Source organism: Engystomops pustulosus, chromosome 5 (genome assembly GCF_040894005.1).
Source record: "Engystomops pustulosus chromosome 5, aEngPut4.maternal, whole genome shotgun sequence".
Lineage (NCBI taxonomy): Eukaryota > Metazoa > Chordata > Amphibia > Anura > Leptodactylidae > Engystomops > Engystomops pustulosus.
In genome coordinates, this window is record NC_092415.1 from 182,881,849 (window position 1) to 182,908,895 (window position 27,047).

The following is a 27,047-nucleotide window of genomic DNA, read 5'->3' on the forward strand; positions in this document are numbered from 1 at the left end:
ATGCACTGGGAAGAAGAAGGTGAACTCCAGCGGACCTCAGCGGGGGAAGCGACACATGCAGGAAAATGGACGCACAATCTTAGTGAATGGCGGCAGACCCGAATCCTCATCGGACATTCCGGATCGGGGTCGTCAACGGGATGGGTAAGTAAATGTGCCCCAGAGAGTTGCAACATCAACGGGGAACATTCCCTGTGATGCACAGCTATGTGACATGTTGCCCTGGTATAGAGCACTGAGCTGAAGGCTCAGGGTCCAGTTTTGATGAACCTACATCAGAACCTATGGAGAATCTCTGTGTTTCTCTATGTTTCTATTCTTCTTTGACATGCTACATGTACTCTTAACCTTTGGAAAAACTGGCCATTAATCCAATATGGCTTTAATCAAGATGGAAACCGTGTTCTGGAAGTAGACAAAAATATAGGCCCCCTCAATGCTCAACCAGTACATGCTGGGATATTCAGATGTGTCATTTTCCCTTTAGTTTGTGAAATAAAAGGGTGTTCTGGGAAATTTTACTTACAATGTGTTGTGTTAGGCCTAGTGCAGAGCCTGAGGAGTCAGAACCATACAAAAGAAGGATTCATTAAATAACCTCTGATGTTTAAGTGTTGGCTCCATATAGGTCTTATAGGTCCTATAGGTCTTATAGGTCCATGAGTAGTGGGGCATAACTACAGGGGTGGTATTGATAGCATCTACTATGGGGCCCACAGTGTCAGGGGGCCCCTGCATCTGGGGTATTTGGTGTGAATTTGCTGTATGTGTGTGTATGTGATGTGTATATGCTCAAATGGGTGTGCATATGTGATGTATATATGCTGTATGTCTGTGCATATTTTTTTAAGGGGCAAGTGAGGCCCCATTCAGAAGTCTGCAATGGGGCCTTGTCTCTCCTAGTTACACCCCTGGCTGTGGCGACGCTCCTCATCTTATATATCTCTCAAGGTTGTCTGCATTTTCCTTCTCTTGTAATAACCAGAGCTCCATGTGAAGAGATGTTAACATAATCGCTGGAGAAAGGTACAAGCACCAGAGTTGGGGATGATTTAACAGATGGGTAGAAGTTCTTTTATTATCTTATCCCATTGTCTCCCTACTTTCTACTTACACCCTTGCAGCAATACTTTGTACGAGTATAGAGGTCTAAGTGAAAAGGAACATTAAAAGTAATAGAAATTTGAGGTTTTACATAACCACAGCCAAATAAATAAGGATTAAAAGCCTCTGCTACAATATGTCATTAAAGTATAGAAAGCTAAAAGTAGATGAAGCTTCACCTGAAGAAAACATTCACTCTCTGATAATGACTTTAATGACTTTTTATCAATAGATAATTACACCTTTCAATTATACAGTATATTTAATGCATGACGCTTCACTTTATCCAGAGAATTTATACAGATTTAGAACAGTAATAAGTGAAAGAGCTGCATCATGGGAATGTGTGTTCAGCACTAGGTGCTGTCCATTATATCACAAAAGCAAATGACCTGGGGGGGGACAAATATCACATTGGTGCACATTTACTTACCCGGTCCCTTGGAGTTCCCGAAAGTGCACTTTGCCGCGATTCACTTAGATGGTGCGCCAGATTTCCTGCATCTGTCGCTTCCCCGCTCAGGTCCGCTGGAGTTCACCATTGGTGTATGTAAGTGCTTGGGCTTGTGACACAATTTTGAAGTTAAATCCCGCGGGTTTGTCCAGGTTTGGAAATCGTTGGGATGTCCGACAAAAGTGCAGTCCACGGGGCCCTTAGTAAATGTGACCCATTGTCTACATGATAGCTGCCACAAGCTAATATCCGATACACCTCGTATCTCTGACCACTCTGTCTGGTGCATGTCATATACAAACCATTATTTCTTGCAATGCCTCTGGACAAATTCATTATTTTTCTTCTGGGAATGCTGGAAAGCCACATTTAGCTTAACATCTCATGTCCTTATAATATACAGAGATCATAAAAACATCAAACTAATACTAAAAAGAAATGATTGATTCTGAGCTACTAGAGGAGGAGGAATCCCTCACTGTAGAACATCTCTATTGACCAAGGCAAAGAGTAATTCTGGAAGATTTCGAGTTTCTGTGGAATAACGGTGTTGTCTAGGATCAATTATTTCTGACCACTAATAGGGAAGACTATAAAGAGACTACAGCAGCCTGTCCCAAGCGTCAGTCAAACACTTCTTAGGTCTTTCGCCATGGACAGGGCATCACTGATGCCGAATCTGTACCCAGACATAGAATGGAAGCATCAGGAGCCACGTTGAATGGGTTCCTTGCTAGTGGGTAGACATAAGCTAATAAACAAAGTTTCGATGCATAGAAGCGCCATCACATTTTTCAAAATTTCAATTTGGAACCAAATTTAGATGATCCAAACCAAATCTGTTGATCCGATTCACAGCTGTTTAGAAAATTAAAGCTGAGCTCTGAATGGTTTCCATTGGTAACTAGTACAGTTTTACCTAAGACACTTCTGATAGATCTCCCCCCATATCTTTGTTCTACAAGTGTCCGTGTATTCTACTTGAGACTACAGCATGTTTCCTTGTATCGATCTCATCTTGTATTAGAAGGTTTACGAGGGAATAGGTCACTGACACTTAAATGTGGTTGATAAATATTCTGTCTTGGATGCTTCCTTCATGTGATTAATAGAGTCATGGCGACATTTTTAGCCACAGTACAGAATATATAATGCAAGGAATAAGTTACACTGCCCAAACCATCACTGGCGGAATTCAATATTACTACCGAAGACCTTGACAAGCTGCTGTGTTTTTTCATAACCTTTACAAATCAATAGGAATTTGTCCGTGAGTTGAATGTTGTGTAGATACAATTCTTGGTGAATGTTAAGCATGATAGTAGGTGGAGTCATAGGGACATTCATCAATAGCCCTACACCATGTGCCAGAGACAACTTACAAATGATAATTACTGTATGATTGTAAGAAAACTGCAACATTTGTATTTGTTTTCAATTGTACTCTCCACAAAATAACAATTTCGGATCAAACACTCACACGCCTGCATATCAAAGACCTGTGCAGTTGAAACACGCGTCGGGGTGAATGCCAGGCAGCTTGTCTACATGCTTTACTTTTCTAGTGTGCAGGTATAGTTTGTTATTTAATGATACTGCATCTTGCCAGTTTACACAAGTACTCGGTTGTTAAAGGAAACCTACCATTTGATTTGATGCATTATGAAGCAAACATACCTTGAAAATGCTGTAGCTACACTGATGCAGAAACATATTTTATTTAATCTCTGAGCTGAGTGGTTTTGCTAAAAAAAACTATTATAAAATTATGATAATGAAGCTCAGTGCTTTTCCTCTCACATTAGTTATGTAGTGCAACAGAGGATGATGTAATCACTGTTCTGCCTGCCAGACAGAATAATCAACTGCTGCACCAGCCCCCAGCTGCTGTATATGATTGATCCATCTCAGGTTGATTAGTCCTGTCTTGGCTGTTCATAAAGCTTTCCAAGGTCCTGATTTTTATAATTGTTTTTGAGCAAAACCACTCAGCTCAGGGATTAAACAAGATATGTTTCTGCATCAGTCTAGCTAAAGCAGTCTTTTTGGTATGTTTGGTTCATAATGCATGAAATCAAATGGTAGATTTCCTTTAACATTTATGATCTGATATGTAATTTAATAATATTCCTCTCTCAAATGGCTACCTTTCAATGATTGCATACTGTACTATAAGAAGTGGCTATATATATAATATTTGTAGAGAGCCTTATTTGATCATCTGTGGACACGCTGCCTGACCTGTCCATGTTTCTGTGCTACTCTGTGTGTATATACAAATTATATTCAATAAAGTATTAGAATTGTCATTGTGGCAGCACTATTTCCACTTTTTTTTTTGGAGGGGGGGGGGGTAGGGGGTTATTCACACACTCACATAAACTGTCCGCACCAACTGTGGCCTGATCACGTCCATAATAGAAGTCTATGGCTCCCATTCACAGTGTGATGAATCAGGCAACTGTGGCTCAAAATATAGGACATGTCTTATATCTTGGCATATCTGCAGACGCTCGTCTACCTATGGAGAAAGGAGCGGGTGAAGAGCACTCACCCCTCCTCTTCCCCGCCTTGTGCTCATCTGGGATCTGGTCCAGGTGAGCACTCGGCATTCTGAAAGCATTAATACACAGTAATACCCAGTGGCATAACTAGAAGCTGATGGGCCCAGGTGCAAAGTCTGTGCCAGGCCCCGACTATAATGTATGGTTTATAGTAATAGTCCTCTCATATGGAAAAGTGACACCTTAAGGGCCCCCTAAGCCTCTTGAGCCCTGGTGAGACCGCAACCTCTTCACCCCCCAAAGTTACGCCCCTGGTAATACCCACATTGTGCTATTCTTACTAGAAATACATATAAAATTTGACAACTGGGTGTTACCATGGGGTTGTCGCCTTCCATAGTTATCAATGATTGGACAATGTCAGACCTTGCAGACACACACTGTGGCACATGTATCATAAGTCTGGCTTCGTCCGTCCGGCTTTTCTGCTGGTCAGATGTATCTTAGTGGCTTCTCCTTATTGATTCATGTGGTGTTGGGACAAAAGTCGCAAAAAGTTGCAAACAGCACTAAGCTAATTTCTACATTTGGTCAGGGACAGCAGTATATTTGCGCCAAAATTTAAACCTTTTTTTAAAGTTGCAACTTTCACATCTGGATTCAGGTGATACTTAGGGAACACTGCAGAAAACTAGACAATAGCGAACTTTGAGGCACAAAAAAAAGTCGCAAATGAGCATGAGTAGTCACAAAGTCACAAAAAAATGTAAAAATAAAATAAAATTTTAATACAAGTGCCCCATTTTGTTATTAGTTATGAGAGAAGGAATGATCTTCTAAAGGTTTGATAATACAGATACCTGCAGGGAATTCACATATTTTCTTCTCAACGTCAGAGTACATAAAGCAGATGACTCCAGGGCACTTCAGAGTTCCAGATTTGTTTAAAAAACTTCCTGTTTAAAAAAGTTTGGTGACTAGCTCCAATCAAATTGGGAAAAATTATAATTGTTGTAGAAAATACCATTATAAAAAGACCAAAATGTCTAAGGGAGAACAATTACTTGATTGTAAATTACATTTTATACATGGGAAGGGCCCTTCTTACTGGGGATGTCCAAGATCAGAATTTTTTTTATTATATTGGCCCTACATAAAAAATATTAGAGAAACTGTTCCTTACCGAAGCTTTATTGCAACTCCCCCAGTAACTGCTGGCCTGTGCTAACATCAAATTGACAGAGTGCTCCCCCTACAGGCCGCAGCTGGTGATGGAAGGCACCATTTTGAACTAGCGGTAAGTAGGTCTAACCTGTTCAATATTTTTACACCACCTAGAGCCAAAAAAAAAAATTGATTTGGGGGCCTATCAAAAAAAAAAAAACTTTTGAAATCATGATATGTGAAATATTTTTTTCCCTAATGCACTGGATATAAATTAATGTTGTCAAGAATAATCTGTGTAAACCCAATGGCTTTATATTCATTGAGCAGAATGAAACTGAGAGAAACATTGAAACAATGACACAGAACAATGGAGGGGTTAAGGCCGTCATGTAAAAAAAGCCGCATTGCTAGATTATCTCATTGCCAAGGGTTACCGTAACTGAACCGCAAACACGAGTATATTGTTTCGATCCCAAGTGAAGTTATTTCGAGACAAGGCCTCCTGTCACCGGGGTAAATATCTTAAATAAATGGTGTGTGTCGGTCTCTCTCTTTGTGTGGCGGTCTAGTTTCAATGCAACACCGTCTTTGTATAACCTCCTCTCTCAGGGTGTATTTACCAGGCACATCAGAAGAGAGACCAATCAGATGGAAACATCTCGGTGTCATCCCGATATTTTATACGTCCCCGATACGTGTGAACTTATCATTACATTACACTCGCATAACCGGTCGTCTTTGTAAACATGAAATACTGAGATGATATCGTGCCGTTTCTTCAGATTAAATATAACTCATCCTTCGATTTATACAGGCACTTTATAGCTTCGGAAAATGACTGTCTCGGCTCTGAAAAGTAATTCCACCCTGTCATATTTGTCTTTGGAAATTGTAACAAATTACGGTGATTTACAACATCAAACTTGAGGCTTCCATTTTTTTTTTCCCCCCAGAAGGGAATGTCGCTGATGGCAAGATTCTAGGCCATCCATTTATTCTATGTGGAAGGTGACAGTGAAGAACATGCTTCATCTCTACAGCATGCTGAATGACACCCTCTTTCCCTTTGAGGATAGGCTGTCAACATAACTCAAGCTGTCAAAGAACCTTTACAAAGAGCCTGGAACAAATCTAAACCGCCACTACCTGCAAGCCTGCTAATGAGCTGTGACTGCCTCTTCAATGGCTGACTTCACCAGGAGTACTTGCCTCTGACCCTTTATGGGCTCCTTCCAGTCAATATATGTTACACTATCATCTGTCAGTCCATAAGGACGGGTCATGGAGTGTCACGTATTTTACAAGAACAGCTTAGCTTACTTAAAGAGCAATTTCGCCCTCTCTGGGCCACTGCATTGCTAAGGACTCTCTGCCGGAGTGTTGCCATTGTTTACCTGACTTGACAAGATTAAGCAGTAATTGATACCATTATATGAGGTCAAGGAACAGGGGTCATAGTGACACATTGACATCAAGGTAAAAAATTCCAATCCAAATTGACTTAAGGCAAAGTTAAATAATTTTATAAGGTAATTCTCTTGTAAATTAAGATAAATTCTTAAATGTTTTAGGCAAATGCAGAAACAGTTCCAACCTTGTCCACAGGTTGTGTCTGGTATTGCATCTCAGCCTTAAAGGGGTTTACCCATGAAAGAAATTTTTTTCTAAATTTGAATCCCCTAGTGGTGTTTACACAATAAAGATCATTTTTAACCCCTTACTTTACAATGTTACTCAGTTTTATTGCTGCTTTTTCTCATATCACTCAGTGACGGTCAGTGTGAAATGTAGCAGTCTGGACGGGCATTAGCCGAGCATGATTCCTAACACTTTTATTAAGCTTCTGAAGATTTGACAAGTATTTGACACAAAAAAAAAAAGATGAGACAGATTAAAGTCATGAGATGTATATAAAACACAATGACACTTAGCTCTGCCGCCTCACCTATAAAATCACAGTCAGCACTGCTATCTCACCCCCTCCCCTTGGATACAGAGCTTATCTTGTTTTTAGAGCTGCTAGTGTCTCCTCTTCTGCTGCTACGGGACAGGAAGTGCCTGTGTTCATAGTGTTCTCTGCCTGTGTTCATCCCCCTGCAGTACAAGAGAAGCCAGAGGTGTCTGTCATAGTCCACAGACCATAGTCAGGAGTTTATGGTTGTATCAAGGAACTACCAATATATAAACACTAGGACTGATAGAGACAGGTTGTATTTAAATCTTTAAAATGTTTTATTTTGTTATAGTGAGTATATTTAAGAAGTTTGTCTTTGTGGAAATACTACTTTAATGGAAATCTGTCAGCTGGTTTGACCATAGAAAGCTACAGACTTAGAGAGCAGCTACAGTGTTAGAGAGCAGCCCTGACACATTAGAGTAAAGACAACACTTCCATAAGTATGACTATTATATGTGGGTAGGTGCAACCTGATGATCCTATCTCAGAAAATTTCATTATTCATTATGGACTGATACAGTGGGATCCATTTAACGAGGTAGTAGCCCTGTATATGTTGTTAGTGGGATAAGAAGTGTGAAAAATTGATTTATATTCCCGGATTGTAGCTGGAGTTTTAGCACTGGTGTGTAAGGTCTCTTCACGGTACTGGTGAATTTTGCGCTATGTTCAGTAAACAGATCTCACATAGCAGTGCAGCTACAAAACTGGAATGTAAATGCATTTTCACAGTCCTGCTGCTACTAACAACACACACAAAGGTATCGTTATTCAGTCCTCCAGTGCCAATACATACCGTATATACTCGAGTATAAGCCAACCCAAGTATAAGCCGAGGCCCCTAATTTTACCACAAAAACCTGGTAAAACCTATATATTTTTTACTCGAGTATAACCCGAGTTTGGGTTTTCAGCACATTTTTTGTGCTGAAAAACTAGGCTTATACTCGAGTATATAAGGTAAACTGTCTGAAGCTATAAAAATAAGAGTTTAAATTCCCTTTTTAGAAAGAATGGGTGCTAACTTCCAAAATTACCCCCATACATGTCTATAGGTTGATCACAGTATTCCAGATAAGCCCCATTCACTTTATGAATGTATCCTGCAATGTCACATACAACCACTAGACATATATGGCACTTTTTTCTTAAAGGAATTCTAATTCTGGAGAACTCCTTTTAAGCAAAACGGAATGTTGTGACTCATTGTGACTCCATTGATCTCCCCATCTGTTAATGATGGGGCATCCAGGTAGCTACATTTTGTATAGGGGGGTTATAAAATTCCTGTTCTGGTTGTCATTGCACCTCCCTGAGGCTTGCTGCTCATCAGACATTTTATATTGGGGGCAGAGAATAAACTTAATTTATTTTTTTTTATAAAAACCCCTTAAAATTTTTTGTATTTTTATTGTGAAAAAAACCTTTTTAAGGCATTCAGTCTTAGCGTTCAATTACAATTTGTTGAAAGTGATAGAACTAACAAAAGAATTAGACATGAAGAAAAAGACTTGTATGCATAAATAGATTGCTAGAAGTGTCACGGGTGTCAGGGTGTCAGTTTGTCCACCAATCTGGGAATATGTCCAGGTCAGGTGACCATTCCTGAACCACGAATGTGATCATTGGATCCACTCATCCCTAGTCCCAAACTAACCCAATTTTTATATACCAATAGATCTGTGTCCCTAACATGCATATGCTAAACGTGTAGGACAGAAAGTTCCTTTTGGTGTTCACTTATTTCTCAAAAAACTTTGTATAGACCAATAGAAAAGTAAATATAAAAATATAGTAACCTCTCTCCTTCCTTCCGTATCATTGTTCAATCTCTGCTGAATTTCATCTTGCTAGTAAAATAGACAGAACCTCACTGAGGTGTCAGATGACATGAGGGTTCCCTACAGTATGGAGGAGAGCGGGACAGGGAATCAAAGCAGCTAGATCTCCATCCACCAGCGGTGAGAGTATTTCAAAATAAGAGATGATTAAGCTTCTATCTTTCTCATGTTATCCTTTCTATACTAACATTGTGGGGCTCATTTACTAAGGGTCCGTCGGACGCATTTTCGTTGGGTTTCCTGACGATTTCCATTTTGCACCCAATTTCCCCGGGATTTTGACACACGCTATCGGATTTTGGTGCATCGGCGCCACTTGTACAAGACAGAAATCGGGGGGCGGGCTGTCGGACAACCCGATGGATTCGGACTATGCGTGGGAATTAACATTTAGAATTGTCACAAGACATGCACTTACAAGCACCGGGAAGAAGAAGGTGAACTCCGGCGGATCTCGGCACGGAAGCAACAGTGCAGGAACTCGGGCGCACGACATTAGTCAATCGCGGCGGACCCAAATCCTTGTCGGACAACGCACCGCGGGATTGCAACAGGACCAGGTAAGTAAATGTGTCCCTATGTGTTAAGTTTTCTCTTGTAAAGTATATTTTACTTTAATTCATTTTTAAATAGTTTGAGTTTCCTTTAGATAAATACATAAAATAACAAACCGTAAAGAGGTAACAACACCGGGATTTTAACAAAATGACATAATACAAATAACTGCATTTAATATGATTTGCATTCTGGGTAGTACTAGGCGGTTCTGTCAGTCGACAGCAAGGTATTAGGTCTACGGTTACTGCATTTAGAAAGCAATTTGCAGGATTGTGCTTCCTTTTGCTGCTTTGAAAAGCAGTGATAATTAATATGTTTTTTTGCAGCTGACAGGCGAACAAAAAACAATAATTGAACGGTACCATTTTACCCACAAGGCAAGATGATAATTAGAGGTTTAACAGACAGTTCGGATTTAATCTGAACAGTAGAAGCTTCTGCGCGTTTCAATACTCGGGAACCTACAACAAGAAATATGAAGGCAGAACACACACGTTTACTGTCAGCATCTACGTCTATATATATGTTACACTTTTTGATAATTTTGCAAGGGGCTTCAAAAATATTGATGACCTATGATAAATCATTAAAGGAAATCTATCACCAGGATGAAGGATGGTAAACCAAGCATACTGACATACTGGTTTGTGCCCCCTCTGGCAGGATTTGCTCTTCTCTTAGCTCCTTTATGTCCTTGCTTTTATCAAAAACTGTTTAAAAATTATGCAAATGAGCCTGAGGTGCTCTGGGCTTCTTAGCTGTTAATTGAGCCAGGAGCCTTTCAGGCTCATTCACATAGTTTCTAAAGCCTTTTTTTGTATAAATGAAGACATAAAAAGCTAAAAGGAGAGTAGATCCTACCAGGGGGCATACACACCAGTATGTCAGTGTGCTTGGTTTACAATCCTTCACCCTGGTGGTAGATTTCCTTTAATATCATGTCAGTGGTTTCTAAGACCCAGCACCCCCACCGATCAACTGTTCTCATGGAGAAGAAGGCAGACAGCTCCATTCTAAATTGAGAGATTCATTATGCCTTATCCTCCAAATAAAGACATATAAATCTCCCCCTCCCGTCAGTTTTCTGGCTACTCTGACTCTGGGCGTGGCAGGGAGGAGGTTGGGCAGTGGGCGGGCAGTAGCGTGAACACCTGGCACGCCAGATTAACTTTAATTAATCTTAACTTTAATTAACTTTAACTTTAGAACTGGCTAAGAAGCCTCTTAGTGTATATGGATGCTGGACTTTCAGCGGGGGAGGGGAATTTAGAGACTGGCATTCAAAACACCAGACATCTCCCGTCTCCCCGGACGCAACCTTCCTAATTGGTAATGTAGTTTTGCACTTTATATAGTTTTTTTGTTCATATTGGACCTGGCATATTGACCATACTTGTTATTATTACATGTTATTTTATTTACCTTCCCTTTGGTCCTGAATGATATTTATGTGCACTCTTTGAATACACTTTCTTATATGCTGTCTATTACGGTCTTTGTACCGTCTTCATCTGTGATTGCTCTGGGGAATTTGTGTGATATGTACCCAATCTTGTCTTTTGGGTTTTTAAGTATGTTTTAATTGTTGTATTAATAAAGTTTATTCTATGTCATCCATACACATCTCGTTTTTCTTTCCCTAAACATCATTACTTTTTGGATGTGTGACGAAACCCTTTATTCCTATTGTTGCCCCACCCATCTCTAATAACTTGTATATAAAGGTTAAGAGAAATGGACCTAGATGTAGGTACAGGCGGTCCTTTACTTAAGGACACCCAACTTACAAACGACCCCTAGTTACAGATGGACTCAATGTGACCTCTTGTGAAGCTCTCTGGATGTTACTAAAGTCCCAGGCTGCAATGATCAGCTGTAAGGTGTCTATAATAAGTTTTAGTGATAATCTTGGTCCCATTACAGCTAAAAATTTTGAAAATCCAATTGCCAGAAGGACAAAAAAATTTTTTTTCTGGATGTACACTTCTAGAATATACCTGTTCCGACTTACATACAAATTCAACTTAAGAACAAACCTAAAGAACCTATCCTGTACATAACCAGGGAACTGCCTGTATATAGGCGCAAATACTGTAGAAAATCTATAATGTTATGCTCAGAAATCTACAATCATTTTGTAGATTGATTTACAAGTCGTTTTGGCACATTCAGCGAATGAATAAACACAAAAAAAATACACATTCTACTGTGACTGAGGGTCGAGTAAAAATCTTCCATTTTCTAAAAGGTTAGAGATTGACTTTATTAGCAGATTATTATCAATTTACCCGGCAGTAATATTAGCACAGTAACATAACATCGCGACATGGTTGCTGAAGCAACAGCTTTTCACTCTCCGCATGGGATTAGTTAACACTGCTGTAGGCCAAATTCTCAGGTAGGAATAGAAGAAATGTAGCGACAAATTGTACAGTAATATTTTGTCAAATTAGAAGATACCATTGGGATTTATATTTTGCTACTGGCTTAGTCTTTAACTCCTTAATAACCTCTCTTGAAGGGCCTTCATGACCCTTAAAAACCCTCCACGATTTTGTGCATATGGTGAACGGCCCTAACGAGGTATTTTTTTGGGGACACAGGAGTGTTACTATATTTTTCTTATAATTTTTTTTTTATTTTAAATGTTATAATAGGAATTGGTAACACACACAACAGCAGCCAAAGGTAAGATATACTGTATACTTTACAAAACTGGATAGATAAGTTGATGGTCTGATTTTTTTGGGTCTGTCCCCCATAAATATCTTATATGATGATTTCCAGAAATAGTACTGTACACTGGCACTTCCCCACTAGTCCTACTTTTAATCCTAGCTATACAGTAAGAAGGAATTTCCTTTTTTAGAACAGGAGAGGAACATTTGCCATGACGCTATTCTCAATGAATCGGGGGATGCCAGTAGCGATTTGGCGATCGCTGTACTTTTCTTTCTCCTGCAAGTTATACAGATCGGCGATGGTGTAGCATTGTGCATGCGTGTCCTTTACTCCAGCCAAAGGGTTTTGGACCCTTGTTCTTATGATAATTGGGTTCCTAGTTATCATAAGCAATTACTTTTCCTAGCAGCTAAAAGTCCTCCTTAGGACAAATTTTCATTCCTGTAGATTTGTCTTCTCACACTCACTGCTCACAGCCTATTCCCATCTGCAGAGACATTTGTCAGAAAAGCAGGTTGATGTCTCTGGGGAAGATTGATGGCGCTAAGTGCGCCAGCATCGATGTTATCCCACACCCAGGACCTACTGAGGCTCTGGCTTCCCAACAAATCCTGGTGGGCGGCAGTGGTATACATCCAGTCAGTTGTAGAATTCTTGGTTGCTCATTGTAAAATTGTACCATAGCCTGCACCAGAATGGGCACAGGCTTTAACTTGGGTTTAGGCACTGGGGCAGAAATGCCCCCAACTGGCACACTTCACTGTCGGCCGTGCCCCCTTCACACCCCTCTTAGTGTGGAGGTAGTGTAATGGGGGGAATAGAATTACATCTATTTCAAGGCTTATACGCCAGATTTCAGACATACAAGCCCTTAGGATTGTGCATATTTCTTATCTGTCTTCCCAAAAGTGGTTAGAAACACAAAATGAAGCTTATTTAAGGTCAGCAAGATCATGAATGAGGAATACATAAAGAACCATTAGGCTGCTTCTCTGGACTTGGGAAAAACAGTTGGCATTGAATGTATGACAAAAACTCTACAGAATAGAAACTAAGAAAAATTTATGATAAAAACTTGTGATGAGTGGAACCAATAAAAACCTGACTTTTAAAAACCTGTCATGATCCCTCCCATTGCCATTCCTATTCGAATGCTTTTAGTGACCTTACTAGCGCCATTTGTAGAGTTAGCACCCAAAATCGTTGACCAGCACCATTGCCAGGCGTTAATGGCAATGGAATACCTGATCCGGACCCGTATCTGCTCAACACTAATAAAAACCTATTAAGAAAGTGATTTTTTTTATACAATAACAGAAGCAATGCAATATATGTACCTGAAGGTATAAGTAGCATTGTAACCATCTGACATGAGAATTAAAACTTTGCCAAAAATGTTAAAAAAAACTCAAGTCAAACAACTTCTGCTAATAACAAAAGTAATCTCTTCAACCTGTGGCCAATTAATTACACATTCTCATAATATTCATTTTTCTTTGGGGAGTTGACACTTCCAGCTATTAAGGTCTCCGGTTGTACAGAAGGGACTATTTGTCACCAGGAATCAGGCTGATGTACAATAATGATTTCTGCAGCATTTTTCATTTGGTGATAAATTTGCTGCTGTGTTAATGTTACTTTTGTCCCACTTTCACAGGCAACAAAATGTAAAATAAAGACATAAAATATTGTTTATTATTCTGTAAAGTGGAGGCCTTCTCTATGAATGCCGGGAAGTGTGAACTCTCTAGACTTTGTGATTCTAGTTCTTGTCATTTATTATATCTCTGCTTTCTTTCAGTGAATGGAAACATGGAAGTGGAGGACAACTACAAAACTTTATATTCATCATAGCTGATAACTTGCTACCATTGTATATATCACTAGACCTCTTCATTTTAGCACCAGCCAACCAATGGCAAATTACAAAAATTCTGTCGAGAGACGACAACCAAACAAAAGGTAAGTTGTCCCAAAGCAAATAAAATAACATAATAAAAAAAAACTATTATTTGCTTACGGTCATGCATACAAAGGTCCCTATAACAAAAGCGTGTGCTTGCCTGGGCCATAACACAGGCGAGACGCATCCAGTTGCAGGAGAGAGGAGGGGTGAGTGCAATTACACACACATGGAATAGACAGTCATTTTGGCCTGCTGTGCTTGTAACGTTATTCCAATTAATTGTAATTCCACACATGTGCCCAGACTGGTCAAGATGGGACTCCAGTAAGACCAAAATATTCCACTTTGAGTTTTGCAAACATCTTCTCCAAGTCCATAAAAATACCTTAAAAAGTGGCTGTAGAGGAGACCTGGGTAGATTTCCCCTATACATTACAGTCCAGAAGAAGAGGCAATAATACCTAGCTCAACTTCAGAGCAGTAGCCCAGATTCTTCCTACCATAAAGTCTTGCAGTAGCTGTGGGTGCCAACCTCGGAACCCAAACCCAGCCAGACTCAAATATGGACCAATCACGGCTGACAAAAGCTAAACTTATAACCACCATAGAGTCCTCCCAGAAGCTGACCATCTACCAGAGACTACAGAGAGAATACACACTCACCTCCTTCCTGGAGAAACTACCGATCCCCAGAGGTCGACAGATCCTGAGCCACAACAGACTGGACTCCTACAACTTGTCCATGGAATCCGGGCAGCACAAACAGACATACATGCCCATGGAGGCAGCCTGTGACTACAGTGCCAGGACCAAGAGCCATTGAGGATGAAGTCCACTTCCTGCTACACTGCTCCAAGTACTCAAAAGCGATTCGCACTTACTACAGGAGTCTTTCAGATCTCTGCACTCCATGTCCCCAATCCCTTAACCCGTTTCCCAAAATCCCCTATTTTCTAAATGCTTTGATAATGTTAATTTGTATTTGGTCCTGCCAATAAAGCTTCTTTTAATTTGATTTTGCAATAGCTTCTTAAGTTGACTTGACGTCAAGGTTGAGTTGTAACACATAGGAATGGAGAATAATTGTCCTAGGATTTTACTAGATTTCAGTCTAATTTCTACCATTTATTCATTTAAATAGGTAAACAATTTTAAAATGTGAATATTCGATTTTGAATTTTTAAGAATTATATCCTGTGTGAACCATATGGTACTTGCAGTTTGTAGCTACCTACATTTCTTACAATTCTCTAGCAGTTGTCATAGTAACTTTTCATGTAGCCGAGCATTAAATGGATATAACGAAGCCCGAGAACAGGTGAGTCTATAATTAGCAGAGGTGAAACGGTCACACTGACTCATGGGTGACTTCACCCGTCTGCGGGAAACTGCACCTGAGAAGGGAGGAGGAATTTTCTTAAACAGTGAAATATTGTATAGTAGAAAACAGATCAATATACTAATACCTGAAATCCAGTATATCCATACTTATTTGTTTGCAACAAAACAATAGAGAATTCTCTGAATAATTCCCACTTGTAGGTCATGCTTGATGTCAAGGGAGCTGCCTTACAAGGTAGCTAAAAGAGGCGTGGTTTTCCTTATCCCATCCTGGAAAACTTTGCATATTTTCCCTAATTTCCACTCTGCAGCCCAACATTCCCCATATTCAAAATGAAAGAGATAGTACACTTGTAGGAAATAGTGATTTTAGGTTTTTAGATGGTATCAATGTCATTATGTCCTGGCTGTAAGTACACACCTGCTGCCCTAAGAATCATCATGGGGCTAAGCGGTTGAGGAATTGTGGTGCAATGGGCATTATTACAACCAGGACACCAATACTCTTCATTAAGGAAGTACCACCCAGATGACTCCTGGTCAGGTATCCACAAGAACCTACAGATCCATGATTTCTTTTTATTCAAATTATGAGAAAAGTATTACAATGCACAATATCATCACGATCTTTCTTTCGGAAAATCTAAAAAAGTTTCCCTTTAATTTTATTTCAACATTTATTAACCCCAAAGAAAATGTAATGTTTGAATGTCCCATGTCAAAATTAGATAAAAGCAAATCTATTGTATTAGTCAATTCATAGATTTTTAATGAATCTGCCATATTTTTTCCGCTGACGCGAACCCAAATCTTTTACAATTTGCCTGGCTTAGGGAGGCGGGAAAGGCAAGGGAAAATGAAAAAAAAAACCTGTAAAAAACTTAACTCAATGGGAGAGGACTAGTTATGTGTGGACCTGTTCAGTTTCAGTTTCACCAAGTTTGGCCGAACTTTGAGCAAAAGCTTGGTTCGGGTACCCAAATCCAAATGTAAACATCCACTGGTAACACCCGCAATTAGTCCTGGCACTGATCGCGACTGTTAACCCTTTAAATGTGGCTGGCAAAGTCCCTACTTTTTTCCCTAGGATCAATGCTCTACTTGACACCTTTTTGGATGCATTTAAAGGGTTAACACTAGAGATGAGCGAACATGCTCGTCCGAGCTTGATGCTCGTTCGAGTATTAAGGTACTCGAGACGGCTCGTTGCTCGGACGAGTATTTCCCCTGCTCGAGATCGAGCATTTAATTAAAAAAACACAGTGAAGAACAATGAAGAATAGAATAAAAACAGTGAACACAGTGAACACAGGATCATTTAAGTGAAAAACACAGTGCAGAACACAGTGAAGAATAGATTACAGATGTTCGGCACATCTGCTTACTTGTCGGAAGATACGCGCGGAACGGTGCGAACAAAATAGTATGTGAAGAACAATATATATGTGTGAAGAACACATTGAAGAACACGGTGAGCAGGACAGAGACAACGGGGAGCAGCACAGAGACACCGGGGAGCAGCACAGAGACACCGGGGAGCAGCACGGAGACATCGGGCAGCGGCAGCACAGAGACATGGGGCAGCGGCAGCACGGAGACATGGGGCACGGAGACATGGGGCACGGAGACATGGGGCACGGAGACATGGGCACGGAGAGCAGCGGGGCACGGAGACATGGGGCACGGAGACAGCGGGGCACGGAGAGCAGCGGGGCACGGAGACATGGGGCACGGAGACATGGGGCACGGAGACATGGGCACGGAGAGCAGCGGGGCACGGAGAGCAGCGGGGCACGGAGAGCAGCGGGGCACGGAGAGCAGCGGGGCACGGAGAGCAGCGGGGCACGGGACAGCGTATCTCCCGACAAGTAAGCAGATGTGCAGAACATCTGTAATCTATTCTTCACTGTGTTTTTCACTTAAATGATCTTGTGTTCACTGTTTTTATTCTATTCCTCACTGTTCTTCACATCTGTTAACTTGTCGGGAGATAATATACGCGCGGAACAGTGAAGAATAGATTGCAGATGTTTGCATACATCTGCTAACTTATCAGAAGACATTCTTTTTCAATTAATTAACACATTTTATTCCCGAACCATGGTCCCTTTGAAAAATGCTCGAGTCTCCCATTGACTTCAATGGGGCTCGTTATTCGAGACGAGCACTCGAGCATCTGGAAAAGTTCGTCTCGAATAACGAGCACTCGAGCATTTTAGTGCTCGCTCATCTCTAGTTAACACCCACGATCGGTGTCAGCACTGATTGCAGGTGTAATTGGTGGGGGTGAGTATGAACGTAGAAACCAAACCCGAAGTTGGGTCCACAGTCCTAGTTTGGGTTTGAGGATCGAACCCTGAATTTTCAACACAGGACCTTAACTGTGTTCAGGTCTACTCACAACCCTAGCTAGGGCCTTTACAGAAAAAAGTTGTTTAACATAAGTAGATCCAGGACAATTGGAGCAATAATGGTTTGAACCGAATCCTATACAAAATTTGTTGAAGGGATCTGAATCTCGGATGATTCGCTCATCACTATTTAAAATTCCCACCTATATATTGGAGAATCTATTTTTTTTTTATAAAATATATATACATTTTAGAATTTTTGCCTATTTTTTATTATTCATAAAATATATCAAACCAGCTCTTTCAGATGACAGCTTTGTATAGGGCACTTTGAAAGCTTTCCTTTTTCCCAGTGATCTCCCATCCTTATGTAGATAATTGGTGCATTAGGAGTTTGGTCATTCCTGTTGGGGCACCCAAAGAGAACAATCAGGCATGTTTTGCTATTACAGTTGATAAGCGGCTGCGAATAGTGTGTGATACCATCTCGCAAACCCAACTTCCCTTCCCTCTTGAAAACAGAAGCAAACCCGGCCAAGCCAATTGTTCATGTGTCTGGAAAAATCAGAAGCTCTTGGCCAATTTTCTGACTACCATAAAAGAGCCTCAAGGCAGAGTTCACTCGTTTATGCCCAGTAACGTCGAGGTTCCTTTTTTGACCATCATAGAGACTATTCCTACAGCTTTCCATGTAGAAAATGTTTTTGCTCCTTGGAACATTTATGGTATAATAAATCAATATTAATAATCTAAGTGTCCAGAATAGACGGGACAGCTGGTCTTTGCTTGGCATCGATATTGAACATTTGTATGTGAGGGCTGCAGCCGATCCTTATGACCACATTTGTATTCACTATGTGATTGAAGTTGGTATACCCGGCACCAGGCTGCGGCAGAGTAACTCCTAATTACCGTAAATATTGGCTTCAGGGCTTGAGTTATCGCAATAATATGGTCCAGATGATCTTAATTCCACTTTCAGTGTATTCTGCATGTTTAAAGCACAAGGTCACCCTTCCAATAATTTGCCACATGCAAATAAGTGTAGACCTTAAAGCAGAGACACTTTTGTATTCAGAAAGCAATTTGTTATGTGTTTTGCGCCTTTGCACTGAATTTTGCTGGTTGCTAAATGACCTGTCGTCCTGTCCAAATGTGCCTGCAGTTGCCTTTGCGGTGACAAATTACTTGTATTTATTGCTCTTTATAATGAGTATTATTCTCTTCTGGGGGAGGAGGCCTCTCTTTAAATGTTTGCATCAAGTCAAAGAGCTTTGCTATAGACATTAATGATATATGTCAAGTCATCGACAAGAGAATTGCCTAAGGCACTATAGAAAATTGCTTTAGATATACAATACACATGCTGCAACATATGAAATACTCATGATAAACAGCATAAGCATACAATAAAAAATGGATCCTACTTGGCGCATTGTACTACACACACCAGATACATCTAGGCCTCCAGCCTCCTGATATACCCAGTGGGCGACTGCATTTTATGCCAGTATTCACATGACATAGTATTGAACTATACTCTCTGCCAGTTCCACTTGGTGTGGAGATGCAAATAATCGAAAATTCCTGTACTACAATTTACTTATGCAAATTACATATTTCAGATTACTTATAATAATATTAGTAAAAAATATATAAAGAATATGGTTAAGAGGTATTGAAATCAAAAGTGTTAAAGGGGGTTTTTGAGCTACAATTTTTGACAACTTATACAAAATTGAATCTATTGGTTTCATCTCCTGCTTGGACTGTTGCAACTTTCTTCTCTGTGGTCTCCCAGCTAACTCTCTAATGCCCCTCCAATACATCCTTAACACTGCTGCCCGGCTAATCCATCCGTCTCCTCGCTTCTCCTCTGCCTCTCCATTGCTTACCCATTGCACTGCCAATACAACTCAAAATACTAACCATGACTTACAAAGCCGCCCACAACCTGTCCCCTCCATATATCTGAGCTCATCAGTCAATACTGTCGCACACATAGAGCCTTCTTTACTAAGGGTCCGTGGATCACACTTTTGTTGGACTTCCCAACATTTCAGGTTTTGTGCGGCTGTGACAGATATTTAACAGAGGATTGTGTTGTACGTGATTGGACGACTGATTCGGACTGAGCGCAGGAATTAACTTTCAATTTGTGTCGCAAGACAATGCACTTACATGCACCAGGAAGAAGAAGGTGAACTCTGTCGGAACTGAGCGGGGAAGCAACGCATGCAGGATATCGGCCGCACAATCTTAGTGCATCGCGGCACAGTGCACAATGCACTTTCGGTGAACTCCTCCAGACTGGTAAGTAAATGTGCCTCATAATGTCCGTTCCTAACAGGACCTTCAGCTTCACTTTATTACCATCTCCTCTTTTTACAACCGTCTCCAGGAATTCTCCCGTGCATCTCCTATTCTCTGGATCTCTCTCCCAAAATGTGTCAGACTGTCCCCCACTTTCAAAACCTTCAAACGTAATCTGAAAAACCCACCTGTTCAGGATCACCTACAATAGATAATAATTTCTCTTCTCTTTTTCCTTCACCTCATGTCTCCCTCTTCCTTCCCATATAGATTGTGGGTCCTCACAGGCAGGGTCCTCCTTCCACTTGTCTTCTGATGTCTGTAGTCTTTGTTCTTACATTTGTTCTTGTCTTAGGCTACATTCACACGAACGTATGGGGGACATATATATGGCCGACGTATATATGGCGTATATATGTCCCCCATACACAGCAATAGGCTCACGGCGCCCTATGGAAACGGTACTGTGTAGCACACGCGCGGCACCGTACCGCTCTGTAGCTGTGAGAAAGATAGGACATGTCCTATCTTTCCCCGTAATACTGCGCCACGGCCATATATCACTATGGAGATGGGCGAAGTGAGTGGTACTCATCCCCTCCTCCTCTCCCCGGCTGCCGATGTATGCCCGCTGTACTACGGTACGGCGGGCATACATCGTGTGGATGTAGCCTTAATGTAATGTATGTGAACCCCCTTATTGATTATATAGCCCCATGAAATTACTGGTGCTCTACAAATAATAATAATAATTAATAGGTTGCAGTGATTTGGTTTGCCATAAACTGAGGAGCTGTCGGCTCCTACCGATCTTATATCGAGAACCTATTCTATGGATCCTTCCTTCATATATTACCCCCAATTCCCCAGTCTGCCAGCACTCCCATTATTCTTCTTGATGTCTATTGTGCTCAGAAAGGTTTGGTTAAGAACTTTAAAAGAAGACCAAGATAATTGCCTCTGTTACCATTACATCTAGTAAATGGAAGCCAACAAAAGTCTGATTGACAGACACAACGTCAATTTATGACAATGTGGTTCTAAAACTCTAAATGTTATTTTCCCATCTCTTGTCATGGCTGGAATAAGATGAAAATTAGAAAATCAAAATTCTGCTCAAGAACCAACCTTTGGTACATTAGTAGAAAATGAATTAATCATGATTAATGTTATTACAATGAACATCAAATGAATCCGTAATGACTGGGCACCTGTTTTAAAATGTGTTCATTTTTCTAAGTCTTTCAAGTTGCTAATGACATTTATGTCTTGATTCCTAATGGAACAGAAACACCCATGGCGACTCGTACCTTCAAGAGTCGATAGGGAACAATCTAAAGTGTAACCTATAAGCTAATTCATTGATATCAAAACTGTATTATAAAACCCCATAGGCAAATCCAGTGGATAATTTCTAATCTTTTAGACGTCAATGTTGTTCCAACAGGTATTTACATAAATCAATGCTGGATTACTGCATATTGAAGCTGGAAATATACTGTATTTTGTATGTACTGTATGTTATAGTAAAAAATAACTGGGGGAATTTATCAAGTGCTGATGCTGTTCCCGACGAGCCAGATATACCACGAGCCTATGGCATCAGGAACTGCCACATGCTGTAGTGCCTTGGCCTGGAAAGGCCCATTCCTTGCCCACTTGGCATGGAGGTAACGTAAGGGAGGAAAAGTTGAAATTCCTGACCTTGCCTCAGGAACAGTGACTTTTCAAGACATGCTTGATAAATTCCTCCAATTTCTTATTGTATTTCTTACCATTTAATTTAAAACGAGGACTCCAAAAATGTCATCAATTATCTGTACTTATATCTATGCACTATTGACATTCACATTTCATCTCTTCAGAATCTGAAGCTCATGCATTTCATTTCAAAATGAGGTATTAGATTTTTTTCATATAAAGTGACTTGGTATAAAGTAAAACCCAACTCCATCCACTGCAGAAACCCTTTCACAATACCTCAGTTGGTTTCTTCCGACCCCATTTTAATCTCAGTGTTTCTTTATTTCTCTACATCAGATGTTACTGCAGCGAAGCCCTATCACCAATTCCCAGAATGCTTATGACGCAGGCCACTAGTTTCTGATCTATAGCTGCAGTTCAGGAGTGGGAATGAGCAGGATATGACATCACACTGTAGTCGTAGTCTGCCTACCTACAGACAAACTGACTTCCTGTCAGACAATGCCATAAGGGAGATTTTATTGAGTCTGATTGTCGTCACACAATCGAGCACACAAAACAGAATAAGAGTAATCGAAGCTGAATTAAAGAATTAAAGTTTGGGAATTTCTCAGTATACTGTATAAAGTAATTAGAAATTGACAAAAATATTGTTCTACTACTTTGACGGGAAAGCATATGAGTATGTTGAGTTGACTAAAGAATGAACAATTTTAAATGCAATAAGAAAAGCTTTATCCAAAAACCTACCCTTCTGTGTACAGCTCCCGTTTTCATTTCTGTATCCTGCAAAGTAAATATAAAGAGCATTATTAGAAATTTATATTTAGGAAATCATACTTCAGTGTTGGATCTTATTTGAGGCAAACCTCAACTGCAGTGGATTGTCAATGAATACCTATCCTTTTACATACTTTTACCACCTTTTTATAATAGAAGTTGGGATAGTTATTAGTGCTGGTGTTTTCCTAGCTTAAAGGTCTTTTCCGAGAATAATAAAATATCTGATGCCAAAACCCATAATGCTATAAATAAATGAATATAACAAAACTCAATGTCATTAATCACAAAACAGAGCTTAAATTGCTTGAGTTTATGATATACAATATGTTATGGGCTTTTTAAAGTAGGCAGGGTTATCACTAAGATGGCTGCCACGGGAAACCACAAGTCCCATGATCCTTTAGTTCTCAGTAACTGCTCCTCCATCTTATGCCGTGCTACCAGTGATAATGTAACAAACTGTCCTGCTCTGTTAGTATAGTAATGATGTGTGTAAGTGTCATCACCACACATTACCTCACTGAGATGACATCTGACCACAACAACGGCCATACTGTATGCACTACAAGCAACCCACTACAGCCAAACATAGTGATCACATGACCTACCCAGGCAGGTGCAGGACATGTGATGTGGACATGTGACCAGCAGCCATCTTCTGTCCTGTGTCTCCTCCCCAGAGGCACAATCACTGGACTGATTAAAGGGCCAGTAGCATTTTAATTCTTCATTCCAGTGTACATCACTAGCATTTTAATTACTAACTAATTACTAATTTATTATAAATTACTGATTACATATTTTCTTATATTTTATATTACTTATGCTGATTCCTGGAATACCCCTTTGAAGATCTACAGATTACTCAACACATCAATTTCTATAAATTGTTGTTGTATTCCGTGTTTAAGATTGGGGGGACATGCCACACCTGATCAGTGGCAAGTAGAAGTTTCACTACTCACTTGAATATCCCTTCTGCTTCACCTACATACAGTATATTTGTCATTTGGCCTGTGTAAAGCTAAGTCTCATTGAAGTAAATGAATGTCTGATCCACAGTATTAAACACAGCCACTAAGCAATGTACAGTAGGGAGCATAGTATATGTGTAGTGCAGTCTTCAATCCACTAATTTCTGGAAGCTCTTCATCTACTAAACCCAGAAACTCTTAATCCACTTAACCACTTAAACATTCTCATGATATTCTCATCGCAACCACTGAGTTGTCATACAAATATGGCATATATCTCTCCTGAGTATATTTATGCCATGTTTTTTCTAAATCTGGTCATCTTGAGCCACATGTTCGCATAAGGTGGACATATCAAAATAGATATTGAAGTTGTATTACGTATAATTTATCAATTGGTTAATTCTTTATATAGTGCTGTGAGTTCTTCCTGCGAGAGGGGGAGAGAGAGTTGCATCATTTACTTTCTGGAAAAAGAACTAATTCTCTGAGACTATTCAGCAAAAAGAATGATTTTTTTCTTAAAGACAATCCAACATATTTAACAAGCATTCATATTTTTAACATTTTTTTGGGAAGGGAGGATGTAAAAAAATGTATACTCTGCAAAAAAATGTGAGATTGTGAGTAAAATTGTCACTATATTATTACCACTATTACAACTACTATCACTTATCTTCTATTACAGTTAAGTCCAGCGTTAGAATGATCCTGACGATGATCATGATTGATAGAATGAACATTAGAATGTTTTTCGCTCACATAAAGGGATGAACAAAAATTGTGTTCGGTCCGGTCCATGACAGACACTTTTCGGAGTAAAACTCCTCACCAGACAGATTGAGGTTGGGTGTGAAAAAGGGGTGACATTCACAGCCCTCTGCAGAGTTTATGAAGGGCAAACTCCATCACTCTCCTGGATGGCAGCTTTACAATAGCCTCCGAGCCATGCACCATCCCTGAGGATAATCTTGGCCCTCCTGTTACAATAGAAGCTTTGTAGAAATGCAGTGCAGCTGCTAATGTTTGCACAGACTCATTATAATATAGATTATCTTCTAATAAATGGGAGAACTGCAGTAGTGCAGAATATGCAAAAAACTCATCATTTGTCCTTAGGCAAAAATAGGGGAAAAAAACTGCCTTGTAATCATAATTTTTTTAAGTTAATATCATCATTGAGCCAATAGTTCTATATGGATCTTCTGTTAATACGGTGATTCAGTCCTGTCTCTAATGAACCTTATGATCCATTCATGTATTTATTATCTTGTGTGACCCTGACTGTGTATTCAGGTCCTAGTATCAGTGACAGATGTCCTTGTGACTTCCCTCGGGAGGGCTTGCCAAAAATGCCATTGAGAGATGAACTGATTCTAGGCACCTGTCAGGCAGCTGAGTACTGAATTATGGACTGTGCAATTAAATAAGAGCTTCTTGTGTACACCCCGAGCCCAGAAGATGAAAAGGCAACAGATTAAATTAAGAACAGGTTTGTCACAACTCGTGCCGGAAAGCTGTGATACTTATTTAGAGTTATGGTTGACGGCCCGCTCAATCATTGCTCGCTGCATAAGGATATATAATTCTAAGTATTTTTGATTTGTAGACCTTTATAGTAGTACATAGTTATGCCCTCATGACTGTTAAAGCCCTTAGGTCTTCAGTAGTCCTACTCTGTAAGCTACTGGTCAACAGTGAAGACTTCAAAGTCCAATCCATCAATGATAAATATCTTTAGACATCAGTTTAGTCGTGGTTTCCGCCGATAAACTATAGGCTGGTTCCACTATCACCGGTTTAACACAGAACTCTGTCCCAGGCTGCAGCTCAGTTCCCGTTCACTTAAGCTCAAAATTTTGTAGGTTCAATATAAATCTTTAAAACCTCTTTCAAAGTATCATCCAAGTTAGCCTGTCAGTCATGTGCAATATCGTTTTAATAGGCCATTTAGAAGGTGGAGCATGATCAGAAGGAGGACATATATATACGGCCAATGTATATATGTTGCATATACGTCCACCATAGGCCAGCAACGGGCTCAGGGTGCTGTACAGTGCAGCACACGTGCGTCACGTACCCTTCCGTACCAGAGGGAAAGATAGGACATGTCCCATCTTTCCCCAGATTACTGTGCCACACACCATATTTCTCTATGGAGAGGGGCGGGGGTGAGCACATGTCGGCGCCTCTTTGTCCCGATGCCGACATGTGCCCATCGCGCTACGGTACGGCAGGCACGTGTTCGAGTGCATTTAGCCTAATTGTTAAGGCTGGACAAATTAGTAGGTGACAAATATCTGATTGCTGATGACCCCTCCTCTCCAAGATCCTACTGAACAGATTATTTATACCTTATTACAGTAGGAATGGAGCAGCTGTCGAGTGCTCACTCTTTAACCCCACCTAAGATTGAAAAAGTTATTGGTTATTTTGGACAGTTGCATAAACATATTGGGGTTGGTGGAGGTCGGGGGTCACCAGTGATTATACTTTTTGAAAAATGTTATTTGTGGCTAAACCCTTCTGTGGTTATATCTCCATTAACTTAAAACCACTTATGCCTCATATATACTACACAGATGTACCTAGGAACATAAATGGGGGGTCCTATATTTAAATATCTTTATAGTACCATAATATAATATATAATATTTTACAGTTAATGATTTAAGGTAGAATAATAGCAAAAAGCAACATCAAATAGAATATACAATTTAAGAAATTAGGCACATGGGGGTCTAATTATACACAACTAGACAACAGTGCACCATATAAAAACAGTATAATATGGCCAAAGTACAAATTATTCCGTATTAATTCTCTGCTATTACATTAGCATCTACACATTGCCCGGCACTTTACACAGAATACATCCACACACCCTAGTGATACTTAAAGTTTCCCTATTTTACAGACTAGATCCAATTTCATAGGAAGCCAATTAACTTAAGTATAATTAGAAGTTTTATTTATCCAACTGGAGAGCCCCTTTAAGAAGTAATTACATTCCTCTACAAGTGCTTCAACTTTAGAGATTCTCTGGAAAAAAAAACTGTGTCCAGGGCTTTGAAATGCTTCATAATTATACTGTCCAGAATGTAATTAAGTTTAATTAAAACATAATCACTGCCCTTGCTTCAATGCTAGGAAGAAAATGGCTGCCTTTCTGTAAGTAGGGAATGCATTAAAGTATAATTTCCCAGATTACAGAGTCATACATAATATTTTGTAGGGTAATGGTTGTATAATGGTATAATGCAGTAAAGTTTTTCCAAATGCATACACCCCATGGTTTTCATTATGCGGGGGGGGGGGGGGGGAGGGGGGATTACATGACATAAAATAGTCCTACATTTGTAAAGTCAAAGTAATTAACAAACTAACATTATATACTTAAGAGTTTGA

At 40.0% G+C, this 27,047-nt stretch overlaps 1 protein-coding gene across 1 annotated transcript in view; it reads right to left on the reverse strand.

The window, feature by feature from the left end:
* ADARB2 (adenosine deaminase RNA specific B2 (inactive)) overlaps positions 1–27,047 on the reverse strand; it is a 463,608-nt gene that overhangs the window by 263,844 nt on the left and 172,717 nt on the right. Inside the window, exon 3 of the mRNA XM_072153999.1 lies at positions 22,633–22,668. Within this exon, the coding sequence (XP_072010100.1) occupies positions 22,633–22,668 (36 nt within the window). The remainder of the gene's footprint in view (positions 1–22,632; positions 22,669–27,047) is intronic.